At 41.0% G+C, this 18064-nt stretch overlaps 1 protein-coding gene and 1 long non-coding RNA gene across 2 annotated transcripts in view; both read left to right on the top strand.

Moving 5' to 3' along the window:
* puf60a (poly-U binding splicing factor a) overlaps positions 1-18064 on the top strand; it is a 100142-nt gene that overhangs the window by 53485 nt on the left and 28593 nt on the right. The window contains exons 4-7 of the mRNA XM_029703918.1: positions 6338-6388; positions 6714-6875; positions 12743-12835; positions 12926-13139. Coding sequence (XP_029559778.1) covers positions 6338-6388; positions 6714-6875; positions 12743-12835; positions 12926-13139 — 520 coding nt within the window. The remainder of the gene's footprint in view (positions 1-6337; positions 6389-6713; positions 6876-12742; positions 12836-12925; positions 13140-18064) is intronic.
* Positions 311-5453, top strand: LOC115156496 (uncharacterized). The gene is made up of 2 exons (XR_003868245.1): positions 311-386; positions 5209-5453. It is a non-coding gene; the product is annotated as an uncharacterized LOC115156496 (long non-coding RNA).

Below are 18064 nucleotides of genomic sequence, written 5' to 3'. Positions count from 1 at the left end.
CCTCAACAACTTCCCCTCCTTGTCATTCGGGCTCTGTTCATCGTAGAAGCTTCAAACAACTTTGTAAAGACTGTCGACATCTAGTGGAAGCCGTAGGAAGTGCACAATTATTACTACGTCACTGTTTATTCAATAGGAAACGACTTGAAGAGAGCCCATGCATCCAGATTTCCACTTCCTGGTAGGATTTCTCTCAGGTTTTTGCTTGCCATATGAGTTCTGTTATACTCACAGACACCATTCAAACAGTTTTAGAAACTTCAGTGTTTTCTATCCAAATCTACTAATAATATGCATATCCTAGCTTCTGAGTTTGAGTAGGAGGCAGTTTAATATGGGCACATATTTTTTCCGAAATTGTCAATACTGCCCCCTAGCCCCAACAGGTTAACCTCTTACATCTAGATGTTCCGCTAGCGGAACGCCTCGCCAATATCCAATGAGAGGGCGTGGCGCGAATTACAAACTCCTCAAAAATCCCAAAACTTCAATTTTTCAAACATATGACTATTTTACACCATTTTAAAGACAAGACTCTCCTTTATCTAACCACACTGTCCGATTTCAAAAAGGCTTTACCACGAAAGCAAAACATTAAATTATGTCAGCAGAGTACCCAGCCAGAAATAATCAGACACCCATTTTTCAAGCTAGCATATAATGTCACATAAACCAAAACCACAGCTAAATGCAGCACTAACCTTTGATGATCTTCATCAGATGACACTCCTAGGACATTATGTTATACAATACATGCATGTTTTGTTCAATCAAGTTAATATTTATATCAAAAAACAGCTTTTTACATTAGCAGGTGACGTTCAGAACTAGCATACCCACCGAACACTTCTGGTGAATTTACTAAATTACTCACGATAAACGTTCACAAAAAACATAACAATTATTTTAAGAATTATAGATACAGAACTCCTTTATACAATCGCGGTGTCCGATTTTAAAATAGCTTTTCGGTGAAAGCACATTTTGCAATATTCTGAGTAGATAGCCCGGCCATCATGACTAGCTATTTTGACACCCACCAAGTTTGGCACTCACCAAACTCAGATTTACTATAAGAAAAATTGGATTACCTTTGATGTTCTTCGTCAGAATGCACTCCCAGGTCTTCTACTTCAACACCCAATGTTGTTTTGGTTCCAAATAATCCATTGTTATATCCAAATTGTTGCGTTTTGTTCTTGCGTTCAAGACACTATCCGAACGGTGATGCGCCGGCGCTTATAGTGACAAAATATCTCAAAATATTCCATTACCGTACTTCGAAGCATGTCAAACGCTGTTTAACCCCTCTAGGGCCGGCGGGACGAAATCGTCCCACCTACGTAACGAAATCGTCCCACCTCATGATTCCAGCTTACAAGCAAAAACTAAAGCGGGAAGCACCAGTGACTCGGTCAATAAATAAGTGGTCAGATGACGCAAATGCTAAGCTCCAGGAATGTTTTGCTAGCACAGACTGGAATATGTTCCGGGATTCATCCGATGGCATTGAGGAGTATACCCCCTCAGTCGCTGTCTATATCTATAAGTGCATCGATGACGTCGTCCCCACAGTGACTGTATGTACATACCCCAACCAGAAGCCATTGATTACAGGCAACATCTGGACTGAGCTAAAGGGTAGAGCTGCCGCTTTCAAGGAGCGGGACTCTAACCCAGAAGCTTAAAAGAAATCCCGCTATGCCCTCCGACGAACCATCAAACAGGCAAAGCGTCAGTACAGGACTAAGATTGAATTGTACTACACCGGCTCCGACGCTCGTCGGATGTCAGTAACACTGAAACATGCATGAGAGTATCAGCTGTTCCAGACAACTGCGTGATCACGCTTTCCGCAGCCGATATGAGTAAGACCTTTAAACAGGTTACATTCAAAAGGCAGAAGTGCCACCAGGACGTGTACTCCGAGCATGCGCTGACCAACTGACAACTGTTTTCACTGACATTTTCAACCTGTCCCTGACTGAGCGGTAATATCAACATGTTTCAATCAGACATCATAGTCCCTGTGCCCAAGAACACTAATGTAACCTGCCATAGCACTCACGTCTGTAGGCATGAAATTCTGGTCATGGCTCACATCAACACCCATTTCCCAGAAATGCCTTTTCTCACCTGGACAAAAGGAACACCTATGTGAGAATGCTATTCATTGACTACAGCTCAGTGTTCAACACCATAGTGCCCTCAAAGCTCCTCACTAAGCTAAGGACCCTGGGACTAAACACCTCCCTCTTTAACTGGATCCTGGGCCGTCCCCAGGTAGTAACGGTAGGGAACAACACATCCACCATGCTGATCCTCAACACGGGGGCCCCTCAGGGATGCATGCTGTCATGACGTTGCCCTCGCTCTGGGAACAGGGAGCACAGTTGACCCCCTCCCCCTTGCACCATATCCCTACCTACCTCTCCCTACCCAGGCCCTGTGAAGGCGGTCGTAAAATTCTAAAGGAGAATGTCCTGCCGCATGGCCCAGTTGAGACAGAGAGGGGTTTCATAGAGAGACAAAGGAAATTCTTCCAACTCACAGAATTGGGGAACCGAATGACATTTATGTTCTGGAGAAGGTATAAAAGATCGGTGAAGAATCCAGCTACAAACTGGTCCGCTTGGTACAATTTTGTGAGGCTCATTAGAAAAAATATTGCTATATTACCATCTTAAGGTTTTTCTGTCATTCCGAATAAAACCCCCACCCAGGGTTACTTTCTTCAGACCAGGCCTCCACTCCATTACGAGTTGGCCAATAGGTTTGACCCTGCATCCCTCTACTTAACTTTAACCATTCCACGTGGTTAAACTTTTAGACTATCGATACCGACAGAATAATAACAAGTCTTTGATATTAATTAATAGTCTGCAGCTAGAAATTATATCATATCATTGAACGCGAAGACCAACGAAACATCCATTCTATAACGACATTAATGAATGTCGCTTTGAAAGATCCATTCTAACCGAGCGAGAGAGAGAGAACGCGGACAAAAACTCTCCAACAGGACAAAAACTCTACAACAAGGATCCCGACGACACACTGAGCGTAAATATATATTGATTGCAGTTGTTCCCGAATGAGTGAGCGTTTATGTGCAAAGGATTAGCATATCAATTGTTAATATTTATCAACTCTGTAGTGTCTTCTCCGCTGCCCCCACCCCCCTTGTTTGTTTAACAGGCCGCCATTCCTGTTTAGCCCACTAGGGCACATTACTCCACCAATGCTTTGTAACGATGACCAACTGTTTGTATGCTTTCTGTGAATTACTTAGGTTAGTAAATAAATTATTTTAAGACAATTGATATATGGATGACTCTTAGTAAAGGCTGGGTTCGTGCAGATACAACAAATTACGGCGTTTGGAATGAGACTGGACGCGAGGTAAAATACACCATTTAACCTGTTAGGGCTAGGGGGCAGTATTTACACGGCCGGATAAAAAACGTACCTTATTTAATCTGGTTACTACTCCTGCCCAGTAACTAGAATATGCATATAATTATTGGCTTTGGATAGAAAACACCCTAAAGTTTCTAAAACTGTTTGAATGGTGTCTGTGAGAGTAACAGAACTCATATGGCAGGCAAAAACCTGAGAAGTTTTCATGCAGGAAGTGGCCTGTCTGACAAGGAGTCGTTCTTCTTGTCTCTGTTTATTGAAGAGTGGGGATCTTAGCTGTAACGTGACACTTCCTACGGCTTCCGTAGGCTCTCAGAGCCCGGGAAAAAGCTGAACGATGACGAGGCAGCCCCAGGCTGAAACACATAATCGCCTTTGCCAAGTGGCCGATAAGAGGACAAAGGAATTAGGTGCGTGCCCGAGTCGACCCCGTGCTGTATTTTCTTTCGGCTGTTTACCTAATTGCAGATTCCCGGTCGGAATATTATCGCTTTTTTACGAGAAAAATGGCATAAAAATTTATTTTAAACAGCGGTTGACATGCTTCGAAGTACGGTAATGAAATATTTTGAAATCTTTTGTCACGAAATGCGCCGTGCGCCTGACCGTTATTTACCATTGGGATAGTGTCTTGAACGCACGAACAAAAGGCCGCTGATGGAACATAACTATGGATTATTTTGGACCAAACCTACATTTGTTATTGAATTAGAAGTCCTGGGAGTGCATTCTGACGAAGAACAGGAAAGGTAATCAAACTTTTCTAATAGTAAATCTGACTTTGGTGAATGCTAAACTTGGTGGGTGTCTAAATAGCTAGCCCTGTGATGCCGGGCTATCTACTTAGAATATTGCAAAATGTGCTTTCACCGAAAAGCTATTTTAAAATCGGACATATCGAGTGCATAGAGGAGTTCTGTATCTATAATTCTTAAAAGAATTGTTATGCTTTTTGTGAACGTTTATCGTGAGTAATTTAGTAAATTGTTACCAAGTGTACCAAGTGTGGTACTCACCAAACTCAGATTTACTATAAGAAAAATTGGATTACCTTTGCTGTTCTTCGTCAGAATGCACTCCCAGGACATCTACTTCAATAACAAATGTTGGTTTGGTTCCAAATAATCCATAGTTATATCCAAATAGCGGCGTTTTGTTTGTGCGTTCAAGACACTATCCGAAGGGTAAAGAAGGGTGACGCGCCCGGCGCGTTTCGTGACAAAAAAATTCGAAATATTCCATTACCGTACTTCGAAGCATGTCAAACGCTGTTTAAAATCAATTTTTATGCGATTTTTCTCGTAAAAAAGCGATAATATTCCAACCGGGAAACCCTGTTTTCGTTCAAAGACGAAAAAATAAAAACATGGAGTCTTCTCGTGCACGCGCCCCCAGTCTCATTGTTCTCAGATCAACCACTATCCAAATGCGCTACTGTTTTTCAGCCATGGCCTTCAAAGCCATCATTCAACGTTCTGGCGCCTTCTGAGAGCCTATGGGAGCGTTAGAAAATGTCACGTTATGCCAGAGATCCCCTGTTTTGGATAGAGATGATCAAGAAGGCCAAGAAATAGATTCCTGTTTGGAATCTTCTCAGGTTTTGGCCTGCCAAATGAGTTCTGTTATACTCACAGACACCATTTAAACAGTTTTAGAAACTTTAGGGTGTTTTCTATCCAAATCAAATAATTATATGCATATTCTAGTTACTGGGCAGGAGTAGTAACCAGATTATATCGGGTACGTTTTTTATCCGGCCGTGCAAATACTGCCCCCTATCCCCAACAGGTTAACACTTCACAGCAGACTGGAACTATTTAACTCTGTTTTGTTTGTAGCTTCATCTTGTTTGGCCAGCGTTGTGTCAAGGAATTCTCTCTGGTTCACACTGACCATGGCGTGTGCAGAGAGTAGCACATCACTTTTCCAACTGATTTGTCGATAGCAGCTGCTAAATTCAGAGCATCAATGTTGTTGAGAAAAGTAGCAAAACTTTTGTAGTTATCGATGGCTAACATTATATCTTTCAAAAAGGCACGGTAGAAAGGACTATCAACACGTACTGAACAGCTCACATTATAGACAGAAACTTGCTACATGGCAGACCAATCCAAACTCATCTCCCGGCATGTTATCTCAGCCAATCATGTCTAGTGGGAAGGTTTGTGTCTTATTCTGTGGCTAAGCCAACTAGGCTCATAATTTAAGAATTGTATTCATATATATGGATGGGAATACAACTTTGTTATTAAGGTATATGAAAGTTCACATGTTCCAGAAGGACTTTCTGCCAAAAACACATTTTGATAAGAAATAAATGTTTACATTCGATGGCTGCTCCTGTGAAGTAGTGATGTGCGACATACACCTAGTTTCCTGAAATGAGTAGTGATGCCCACCCACTGGGGAGCAAGAGAAGTTAAAATTAAATTCTCTGACAACAGCTCTGGTGGACATTCCTGTAGTCAGCATGCCAATTGCACGCACCCTCAAAACCTGAGATATCTGTGGCATTGTGTTGTGTGACAAAACTGCACATTTTAGGGTGGCCTTTTATTGTCCCCACCACAAGGTTTTCCTGTGTAATGATCATGCTATTTAATCACCTTATTGATATGCCACAGATGTCAGGTGGATGGATTATCTTGGCAAAGGAGAAATGTAAACAAATTTGTGCCATTTTTTAATATTTTGAAATTAGCTTTTTGTGCATTTTGAACTTTTCTGGGATATTTTATTTCAGCTCATGAAACATGGGACCAACACTTCACATGTTGCGTTTATTTTTGTTCGGTATAGTATAAAACATGACTCAATTACTTTCAATGCTGCTTTTTAGAATACTTTTTGATTGATGGGCCTTTGTCCTAAGCAGCAAAGACTCTTTTCTGAGTTAAATGTATACTTTTTCTCTTAGATGGCATCACTGACAATGGGCTTTGGAGATCCCCTCTCACCTTTACAATCGGTAAGCTGTTATATCATTTATTTTGTTAAAAACCCCATGTTATTTTCTATCATAACATGTATGTCTTGTTGTTAAACAAGTGTCAAGTGTCAAAATAGTGTCAAGATAGAGAATCTTTGCATGATTTTCTCTGTATTTTTTTATTTGTTTTTATTCAATTACACAATCAATGGAGTGGAATCCATGCAATGGAATGTCAATAACTGAAGGAAGCAATTCCACCGATCTCCATTTCTAGTGTGTCTTTGGTCAGTGTTTGTGTTTGTAATATACAGTGTAACAGCAAGTCAGTGCTATGTTCAAGCACAGTTTCCTCCTATTTTAGGTAGCGGCTCAGAGACAGCGAGCATTAGCCATCATGTGCCGAGTGTACGTGGGCTCCATTTACTACGAGCTGGGAGAGGACACGGTCCGGCAGGCCTTTGCCCCGTTCGGCCCCATCAAGAGCATCGACATGTCCTGGGACTCTGTTACAATGAAACACAAGGTGAGATTTCACAACTGAACATTAGAACATCCCAGACTTGGTGATTCCTTTACTGTATGTTCTTTGTATCTACCCACAATGTTGTAAGGATATTTATTATTATTGCATTTGTGTATAATTTAAACTATAGCCCGACCAATATCATTGTCTTCCGTCAGGTGGCGCCACTCCTGTGCAACGCTCGTCCCTCAACCGACCTGTCTTGTAGGTCGTGGAATAAAAATTGTTATATTTTAAGCATCCGCCACAGAAAATGAAAACATAGTTCCTAATTTCTGGAATTACTGAGCTCTCGCATGAATCTCTGACACAGGCAGAATTAGCTTAATTATTATACAGACATTTTGACACTGATAAAAAAAATTGCAATTGTGAAAATGTATTCAAAGAGGGGCTTCCTCCTGCAAAAATGATCTGAAAGCATATTGTTCGCCACTGACTTGATCAGCTGATTGAACTTGTTGGTAGCTAGCTTGCTGAAATACTAGGTAAGCAAGCTTGTCTCTAAATGTTTAAACCTGTTGAAATGAAATGCTACTTTTGCAGCTTGCTGATGTAGAGTGCTATGAAAAACTATTTGCCCACCTAATTTTCTCTACTTTTGCATATTGCTTTTACTGAATGTTATAAGATCTTCAACCAAAACGTAATATTAAATAAAGGGAACCTGAGTGAACAAATTACACAATTACATACTTATTTAATTTATTTCATAAACAAAGGTATGCAACACCCAATGCCCCTGTGTGGAAAAAGTAATTGCCCCCATTACACTTAATAACTGGTTGTGCCATCTTTAGCTGCAATGACTCCAACCAAACGCTTCATGTAGTTGTTTATATCAGTCTGTCATGTATGTATGGAGGAATTTTGGCCCACTCATCCATGCAGAACTGCTTTAACTCAGCGACATTTGTGTGTTTTCAAGCATGAACTGCTCATTTCAAGTCCTGCCACAACATCTCAATTGGGATTAGGTCTGGACTTTGACTAGGCCATTCCAAAACTTCAAATGTGTTGCTTTATCCGTTTTCATGTAGACTTTTGTTAGATGGCTCCCATTATGTCTTGTGAAAACCAAACACTACATTCCACATTAAGAACCTCCTACCAACTGTCAAGCATGGTGGTGGTAGTGTGATGCTTTGCTGCCTCAGGACCTTGCCTTAATAGAAGGAGCCATGAATTCTCTTTATCAGAGAATTCTACATGAGAATGTCAGGCCATCTGTCTGAGGTTGTAGTCATTGCAGCTAAAGGTGGCACCACCAATTATTGAGTGTAAGGGGGCAATAACCTTTTCACACAGGGGAATTGGGTGTTGCATAACTTTGTTAATTAAATAAATCAAATTAGTATACTTTAAAAATATATATATTTGTAACTCAGGTTCCCTTAATCTAATATTAGGTTTTGGTTGAGTATCTGATAACATTCAGTGTCAAAAATAGAGAAAATCAAGAAAGGGGAAAATACTTTTTCACTGCACTGTATTTGTAGACTGCTGCACCAAACCGGTAGCCTGGCTGACACACAGACCACGTGACACAGCGAGAGGATCTGTGCCCCGATGGTCTGGACACCTTTTCCTTATTAATCCATATTCCACTCTCAAAAAGTGCATGCATTTATTGGGGGATTGAGACCTCTCACTGTTTTGATTATAAAATCCAATCGTTGTAATTGAAGGGGTTGCCGTTTGGGGGCTGTGTGTGACTGTGCATGTGTAGGGCCCTATAAAATCTTTGTGTTTTCCCAAATTCGGTTTTCCCGGTTTAGTTTTCCTGGTTTGGGATTTCTTACATCTTTTTTTTATTTTGTGACTCAAAATTACAACTGGATGAGTCCATAACGATGCATAAATCACACACCAAAAAAATGTAATTCCCCTTTAATTGTGCATTTAGCAAGAGGAATGTTTGGCTAACGATGTTTCTGTACTGCACATGTGATGGCATAGTTTGCAAAACAAATGCCCACCCGATTGATACAAATAATCATGATATGATTCTGCCCGGTAGGCCTACTTTGCAGTTAACATTTAATTCAGAAGGTTTTGTTGAAGGCCTTCTTCTCTACCCACAAGACGTTTGTCATTAGCATCGCTAACTGGCTACACAAAGTTAGAGACAAAAGTGAGCACTACACAGACAGGGGAATTAACATGCCATTGCTTCTTCAGAACATTGTAGGAAATGCTAATCCTTGATACATTTTTGTTCATGTCTTGTGAGAAAATCATGCAAATCAATACTTTTTCGACTAAGTTGAATACAATTTATTGATCTTCTACTAACGTCAACACATTTTATAAATATTGTTTAATTCCATTTTAACATCTGGACCGTGATTCTGTCCGCGTTCTCCGCATAGCGGATTTAATAGGGCCCTACATGTGGGTTTTTGAGTGAGAAAAAGACAGAGGAGAACTAACCAGTAAAAGCACTTCATTATCGACTCATCGTGCCGACTACTGACAGCATCAAAACGGCCTCCCAGACTCTGAAGCCAGGAGGACCAGGCTACCAAAAAGGAATTGTTTTCAGAAATTAGCTCGTAACGTTGGATCAGACTGAGCAGTGTAGCCAATCGCTACTTTGTAATGTTGGGTTGAATGCAAGAGCAGCAGCAGCTGATGACACTTGTGGCAGAACAGCAAGTGCTTCATGAAAACTCTTTATATTGGAAGTACAAGAGTAGAGCTATCTATATTCTTTAAAATTACTAAACGACAGTCTATTTTTTACATGATGCATAACCACAGATCTACACCTCATGCTACAACTACACATGAATATGTCCGTTTTTTTGTTTGGTTGTAAACCTTATTCAACAGAAGCTCAGAGTAGAAAATACAGTAGAATAAGGGAGTGAATGTTGACTGATATTATCAGCTGATATATAGGTAACAGGCCAATATCCATATATTGGTTGGGCTCTAATTTGACCATATTAATGGGCAATTCCACCTCTTTTTAACCTCATATTCATCATTTTCAGCACCAAACTAGAGTCTATTTATGTGAAAACAGCGCAGTGATTAATCAGTGATTAAAAAGATAAGGTCCTAAAAAAATATTCTCTGTGACATCACAGTTCATCTTAACAGAATAGAAATTAGGCTGTAAATGTTGTAAATGTTTATTTTAATTGGAACTATCGTGGGGTTAGGGTGAGGGTTAGACTCGTGTCACGTGACTCGAGTCGTGTGATATACGTGGCTTATTGATACAACTGTTTCCTACTATAGGTAGTTGGCTGACTAGTGATGACAACATTGTAACTCTCCAATGTGAATAGCTGGTAACAATGTTTCCTGACCAAGTGCTACAGAATAACCTCAACTGATATGCACCAATTGCTCATGATACACATCATTACTCTAGGCTATCAGTCCATTCCAAATCTTTATACTCTACATGATGCATATGTTGATCTTGCCTAGGGTAGCAGCAGAACTGCTAGGACCGGGCCTGACCAACACAATAATTTGCCTCTAATTTACTTGCGTTTGTGGCCAACCTTGGCCTGCTCAAAGTGAGCCGCTGTTGTTGGGAAGTCAAAACTGTCGAACTCCTTGGAGCAGCTTGATGCACATCAGCCTCGTTACTTTGTCCTCAAGAAGGATGTGATCTTCTGGCCATATTTACTGTTTTGGAGAAAGAATCACCTCTCGGCAGGCACACTGGAAACAAGGATAATGAACACAATCTTCGCCGATTTTGAGTCACTTACTGTAGCCGAAGTCCCTTATGTGAGGACCTTGCGTCTCTTGCGTGAAACACACACACACACACCACACTAATTTCCAAGCAGCTTGGGGGTTTATTAGCCTATGAAGTATATTTGCCTTTGAAGTTGGAGCACATCGACTGGTATTTCCATCAGTGAATAAAAAGCATTATTTTGGGTAACACTTTACCTGACACCGTGACATAACACGCTATGACACGGTCATAACCATGTCATAACAGTTGACATAACTTGTCATAACCTGACATTGCCATAACACTGTCACGACCCATATATTTACACCTGTTGTAATATATATTGCGTTATTTTATGGCTGGTTATGACGCCTACATAAGAGTTTCAAAATACACATTTATTCAAAGAATTTTTTTCCCTACCAAGAAGTAGGGACTTTTGTTTGAAAGTTTCTCATAAATTTAATCTTTAGTTTTTTTTGCCTTCATATTTTAAATAACATGTAGAAAAAACATTTTATGACAGTCATCAAGCATTATGACCATTCTGTGTCACTTGGACTAAGACGCATTATGACTATACTGTGTCACTTTACTTGGACTAAGAAAATACACTTTATGACAGTATCAAAAAGCATTATGACCATCATAATCATCATGTACATGCCCTTATATCAGTCAAAAAGAGGGTGTCTCGTCCTGCTCCTGAAATCTGCTCCTACATTCATCCCAGTCATCAGAAACAGAGCATTGGGGTAGGTGCATGTCTGACATCAATGTGTGTGCAATTACAACTATAATTTAATATGGTCAATTTAAAGAATAATTTTATAACTAAAACATACAGTTGACATGTAGGCTATGGTGTAATGTAATGTTTTGCCTTGTGTGGTTGGTTTTGACACTTATTTAGGTGTCATAACAGCCATAAAATAATGCAATATATGTCACAACAGGTCTAAATATATCATGACAGTGTTATGACAAGTTGTCAGCTGTTATCACATTTTATGACATGGTTATTACCGTGTCGTAATGTGTTATGACGATGGGTGTCAAGTATTGGTGGTTTGCAAATGTATATTTATTGGCTTTTTATGTTTTTTATCTGAACTTACCGTCTAACGGAAACCCTTGAGGGAGGATATTTTCTTGCTCCCCACATCACTGTGAATCTCATAGTGTTTGAAAATCAATGTTTTTAAAATGGTTTAACTTTTGATGATGTCATTGGGTAGAACCTTTTAACTTTAGAAATTTGTTAGACAAAACTTGAAATGCGCTGTCTTCACATACACTGAGTGCACAAAACATTACTAACACCTTCCTAATATTGAGTTGCATACCCTTTTGTCCTCAGCAGAGCCTCAATTCGTCGGGGTATGGACTCCACAAGGTTTCAAGCGTTCCACAGGGATGCTGGCCCACATTGATGCCGATGCTTCCCACAGTTGTGTCAAGTTGTCTGGATGTCCTTTGAGTGGTGGACGATTCCTGATACACACAGGGAACTGTTGAGCTTGAAAAACCCAGCAGCGTTGCAGTTCTTGACACACAAACTGGTGCGGCTGGCACCTACTACCATATCCCGTTCAAAGGCACTTAAATCTTTTGTCTTGCCCATTCACCCGCTGAATGGCACACATACACAGTCCAAGCCTCAAAGCTTAAAAATCCTTCTTTAACCTGTCTCCTCCCCTTCATCTACACTGATCAATAAGCTTAGTGACATCATAGCTTTCATCTGATCATTCTCTCAACAGGTGCTCATAATGTTTTGTACACTCGGTGTATGTTGACACTGGTATTGTGCTGGAGATAATGAAAATTATGTTGAAAAGCGGTGGAATTGCCCTTTAAGTTGTTGGTGCAGTGTGTTATAGTCATCAATATTTTTGCAAATATCCTGCCCTGCAATATAATTGTAAGCAGTCTACTAATTAGGAATAAGTTATTAACCATGAGTATTGATGGTAGTTGGAGGTACCATACCATCTTAAAATAAATAAACCCTAACAAATGTATTTTAATTTTAGTCCTTGCTGAAGTTTCTTCAGAGCGTATAGCCATTGTTTCCCAAGCAGGTAAATCACCTTTGCAAAGACCCGTCTCCCTGCTTCAGGTTGAAGCCTGACATTATTGTTGTTCCCCTGTCCCTCAGGGTTTTGCGTTTGTGGAGTATGAGGTGCCTGAGGCAGCCCAGCTATCCCTTGAGCAGATGAACTCCGTTATGCTGGGAGGGAGAAACATTAAGGTGAGCTCTGCTGTCAATTTTTCAAAGAGTAACTAGATTTTTTTGCTCAATGCCATGACTACACTATTTTAACACAAATCACACTTTAAGGTGGGACGACCGAGCAACATCGGACAGGCCCAGCCGATCATTGACCAGCTGGCAGAAGAGGCGCGCGCTTTCAACCGAATCTACGTGGCATCTGTGCACCCCGACCTCTCGGACGAGGACATCAAGAGTGTGTTTGAGGCGTTCGGCCGAATCAAGTCATGCACTCTAGCGAGAGACCCCACCACGGGGAAACACAAGAGCTACGGCTTTATTGGTGAGGAAAACTTCTTCAGACTGCGACTTTAAATTGGTTGCAAACTAACCCCCTTGAAACAAATAAAATAATGCAGTTAAATCAATTAAGATATATCTTTTTTTGGTTTAGTATTATTTCAGTGCGTTTGGAAAGTATTCAGACCCCCTGACCTTTTCCACATTTTGTTACGTTACAGCCTTTGAAGTGGATTAATTAGTTTTTTCCCCTCATCAATCTACACACAATTCCCCATAATGACAAAGCAAAAACAGGTTTTTAGAACATTTTTGTAAATGTATTAAAACATTTTTGGGGATAAAACATTTACATAAGTGTTCAGACCCTTGACTGAGTACTTTGTTGAGGCACCACTGGCAGCGATTACAGCCTCAAGTCTTCTTGGGTATGACGCTACAAGCTTGGCACACCTGTATTTGGGGAGTTTCTCCAATTCTTCTCTGCAGATCCTCTCAAGTTCTGTCAGGTTGGATGGGGAGCATTGCTGCACAGCTATTTTCAGGTCTCTGCAGAGATGTTCGATCGGGATCAAGTCCGGGCTCTGGCTGGGTCACTCAAGGACATTCAGAGATTTGTCCTGAAGTCCCTCCTGCATTGGCTTGGCTGTGTGCTTAGGGTCGTTATCCTGTTGGAAGGTGAACCTTCTTCCCAGTCAGAGATCCTGAACACCCTGGAGCAGGTTTTCATCAAGGATCTCTCAAATTAAATCCAAATCAAATGTTATTGGTCACATGCAGATGTTAATAGTGAAATGCTTGTGCTTCTAGTTCCGACAGTGCAATAATATCTTACAAGTAATCTAACAATTCCACAACAACTACATTATACCCACAAATGTAAAGGGATGGAATAAGAATATGGACATAAAAATATATGGATGAGCGATGGCCGAGCGGCATAGGCAAGATGCAGTAGATGGTATAGAGTACAGTATATAGATATGAGATGAATAATGTAAGATATGTAGACATTATTAAAGTGGCATTATTTAAAGTGACTAGTGATCCATTTATTAAAGTGGCCAGTGATTTGAGTCTATGTTGGCAGCAGCCTCTCTATGTTAGTGATGGCTGTTTAACAGTCTGATGGCCTTGAGATAGAAGCTGTTTTTCAGATACACCTGTACCTCGCGTTCTGTATGGTTGTTGGGCGAACATGCAGTGGCCTCGTATACTGCTGACTGTCATTTTCCGTTCCAGCAAGTACCAGTCAAAAGTTTGGACACACTTACTCATTACAGGATTTTTATATAATAAAATAATGATAAAAAATACTCTTTCAAAATGCAGATGTTGATTTAGTTATGGATCCATAACATACTATGGGAATAAATATCACTGATTTACAGAAATATTGGAACAAGTTGTTTAATGAAGGCAAACAATTTAGAATCCTCCAATCCTGTAGCCTACTCCCGACCATCACGTTGTACAGCGCCATAGGGTTTATTTTTGTATTTTTGTATGAATATAAACACCATAATATTAATAAAATTAATTAAGCAACATTTCTTAAAATCAATCCCATAACTATGTTATTACAAAAAAGGTTTTAAATTCTATTGTAATGCCAATACGGAATACTATCAAATGCTTCTCAAAGATGCCCTCTGGTGGTCAAACTAGCACAGAATGCTGCGGCAGCACGCAAGGTGTGCCGCAGTACGACACAACTTTTAAAGGAGGAACCACTGTACACTGTTTATATTTGGCCATATTCCCCGACATCTTTCCATGGTTGAATGTGGTGGTTCGCACTTTCAGTTTTGCGCGAATACCGCCATCTATCCACGGTGTCTGGTTAGTGTAGGTTTTAGTAGTCACAGTGGGTACAACATCTCCAATGCACTTCCTTATAAACTCACTCACCGAGTCAGCATAAAAATCAATGTTATTCTCTGAGGCTTCCCAGAACATTTCCCAGTCCGCGTGATCAAAACAATCTTGAAGAGTGGATTCCAATTGGTCAGACCAGCGTTGAATGGTTCTAGTCACAGGTACATCCTGTTTGAGCTTCTGCCTGTAGGACGGTAGGAGCAAGATGGAGTCGTGGTCGGATTTGCCGGGGGAGGGCCTTGTATGTATCGCGGAAGTTAGAGTAGCAGTTTTCCAGTGTATTGCCTGCGGTGCTACAGTCAATGTGCTATAGTCAATGTGCTGGTAGAATTTAGGTAGCCTTGTTCTCAAATTAGCATTGTTAAAATACCCAGCTACAATAAATGCAGCCTCAGGATATATGGTTTCCAGTTTGCATAGAGTCCAGTGAAGTTCCTTGAGGGCCGTCGAGGTATCTGCTGGGGGGGATATACACAGCTGTGACTATAATCAAAGAGAATTCTCTTGGGAGATAATGTGGTCGGCATTTGATTTTAAGGAATTCTAGGTCAGGTGAACAAAAGGACTTGAGTTCCTGTATGTTATGATTACACCATGCGTCATTAATCATGAAGCATACACCCCCCCCCCTTCTTCTTACCAGAGAGATGTTTGTTTTTGTCGGCGCTACGCATGAAGAAACCCGGGTGGCTGTACTGACTCCTACAACATATCACGAGAGAGCCATGTTTCCATGAAACAGAGAATGTTACAATCTCTGTCTCTCTGGAAGGCAACCCTTGCCCTAATTTCATCCACCTTGTTGTCTAGAGACTAGACATTGGCGAGTAATATCTTCGGAAGCGGTGGGTGGTGTGAATGCCTTCGAAGTCTGACCAGGAGGCCGCTCCATTTACCTCTCCTGCGGCGACGTTGTTTTGGGTCGGCCTCTGGGATTAGAACCAATGTCCTGGGTGGTGACCCGAACAAAGGGTCCGCTTCGGAAAAGTCGTGTTCCTGGTCGTAAAGTTGGTAAGTTGACGTTGCTCTTATATCCAATAGTTCTTCCCGTCTGTATGTAATAATACTTAAAACAATGTAAGAAGTAATACATAAAAAAACTAAATACTGCATAGTTTCCAAAGGACACTCTGTCGGCGCCATCTTGCGTCATGCGGATCTCTCTGTACTTTGCTCCGTTAATCTTTCCTTTGATCCTGACTTGTCTCCCAGTCTCTGCTGCTGAAAAACATCCCCACAGCATGATGCTGCCACCACCATGCTTCGCCGTAGTGCCAGGTTTCCTCAGAGACGTGACTCTTGGCATTCAGGGCAAAGAGTTCAATCTTGTTTAATCAGATCAGAGAATCCTGTTTCTCATGTTCTGAGAGTCCTTTGGGTGCCTTCTGGCAAAGTCCAAGCGGGCTGTCATGTGCCTTTACTGAGGAGTGGCTCTCTGGAGCTCTGTCAGAGTGACCATCGGGTTCTTGGTTACCTCCCTGTCCAAGGCCCTTCTCCCCCATTTGCTCAGTTTGGCCGGGCGGCCAGCTCTAGGAAAAGTCTTGGTGGTTCCACACTTCTTCCATTTAAGGATGAAGGCTACTGTGTTCTTGGGGACCTGCATACATTTTTTGGTACCCTTCCCCAGATCTGTGCCTCAACACAATTCTGTCTCGGAGCTCTACGGACAATTCCTTCGACTTTATGGGTTGGTTTTTGCTCTGACATGCACTGTCAACTGTGGGACCTTATATAAGCAGTTATGTGCCTTTCCAAATCATGTCCAATCAATTGAATTTACCACAGGTGGACTCCAATCAAGTTGTAGAAACATCTCAACAATGATTAATGGAAACAGAATGCACCTGAGCTCAATTTTGAGTCTCATAGCAAAGGCTCTGAATACTTACAGTATCAGTCAAAAGTTTGGACACACCTACTCATTCAAGGGTTTTTCTTTATTTTTACTATTGTCCATATTGTAGAATAATAGTGAAGACATCAGAACTATGAATTAACACATATGGATTCATGTAGTCACCAGCAAAGTGTTAAACAAATCAAAATATATTTTAGATTCTTCAAAGTAGCCACCCGTTGTCTTCATGACAGCTTTGCACACGCTTGGCATTCTTTCAACCAGCTTCGTGGGGTAGTCACCTGGAATGCATTTCAATTAACAGGTGTGCCTTGTTAAAAGTCAATCTGTGGAATTGATTTCCTTAATGCGTTTGAGCCAATCAGTTGTGTTGTGACAAGGTAGGGTGGTATACAGAAGATAGTCCTATTTGGTAAAAGACCAAGTCCATATTATGGCAAGAACAGCTCAAATAAGCAAAGACAAACGACAGTCCATCATCACTTTAAGACATGAATGCCAGTCAATCCGGAAAATATCAAGAACTTTGAATATTTCTTCAAGCGCAGTCGCAAAAACCATCAAGCGCTATGATGAAACTGGCTCTCATGAGGACTGCCACTGGAAAGGAAGACCCAGAGTTACCTCTACTGCAGAGGATAAGTTCACCTCAGAAATTACTTCAGAGTTCAAGTAACAGACACATTTCAACATCAACTGTTCAGGGGAGACCGTATGAATAAGGCCTTCATGGTTGAATTTCTGCAAAGAAACCACTTCTAAAGGACACCAATAAGAAGAGACTTGCTTGGGCCAAGAAACATGATTAATGGACATTAGACCGGTGGAAATCTGTCCTTTGGTCTGGTGAGTCCAAATTTGAGATTTTTGGTTCCAACCGCTGTGTCTTTGTGAGAAGCGGAGTAGGTGAATGGATGATCTCCGCATGTGTGGTTCCCGGTGTGATGGTGTGGGGGTGCTTTACTGGTGACATTCTGTGATTTATTTAGAATTCAAGGACTCTTAACCAACATGGCTACCACAGCATTCTGCAGTGATACGCCATCCCATCTGGTTTGCGCTTAGTGGGGCTATCATTTGCTTTTCAACAGGACAATGACTCAAAACACACATCTAGGCTGTGTAAAGGCTATTTGACCAAGAAGGAGAGTGATGGAGTGCTGCATCAGATGACCTGGCCTCCACAATCACCCGACCTCAACCTAATTGAGATGTTTTGGGATGAGTTGGAC

Source organism: Salmo trutta, chromosome 21, assembly GCF_901001165.1.
Source record: "Salmo trutta chromosome 21, fSalTru1.1, whole genome shotgun sequence".
NCBI lineage: Eukaryota > Metazoa > Chordata > Actinopteri > Salmoniformes > Salmonidae > Salmo > Salmo trutta.
The sequence above is the reverse complement of the archived record's forward strand: the minus strand, read 5'-3'. Positions and strand labels throughout refer to the sequence as shown.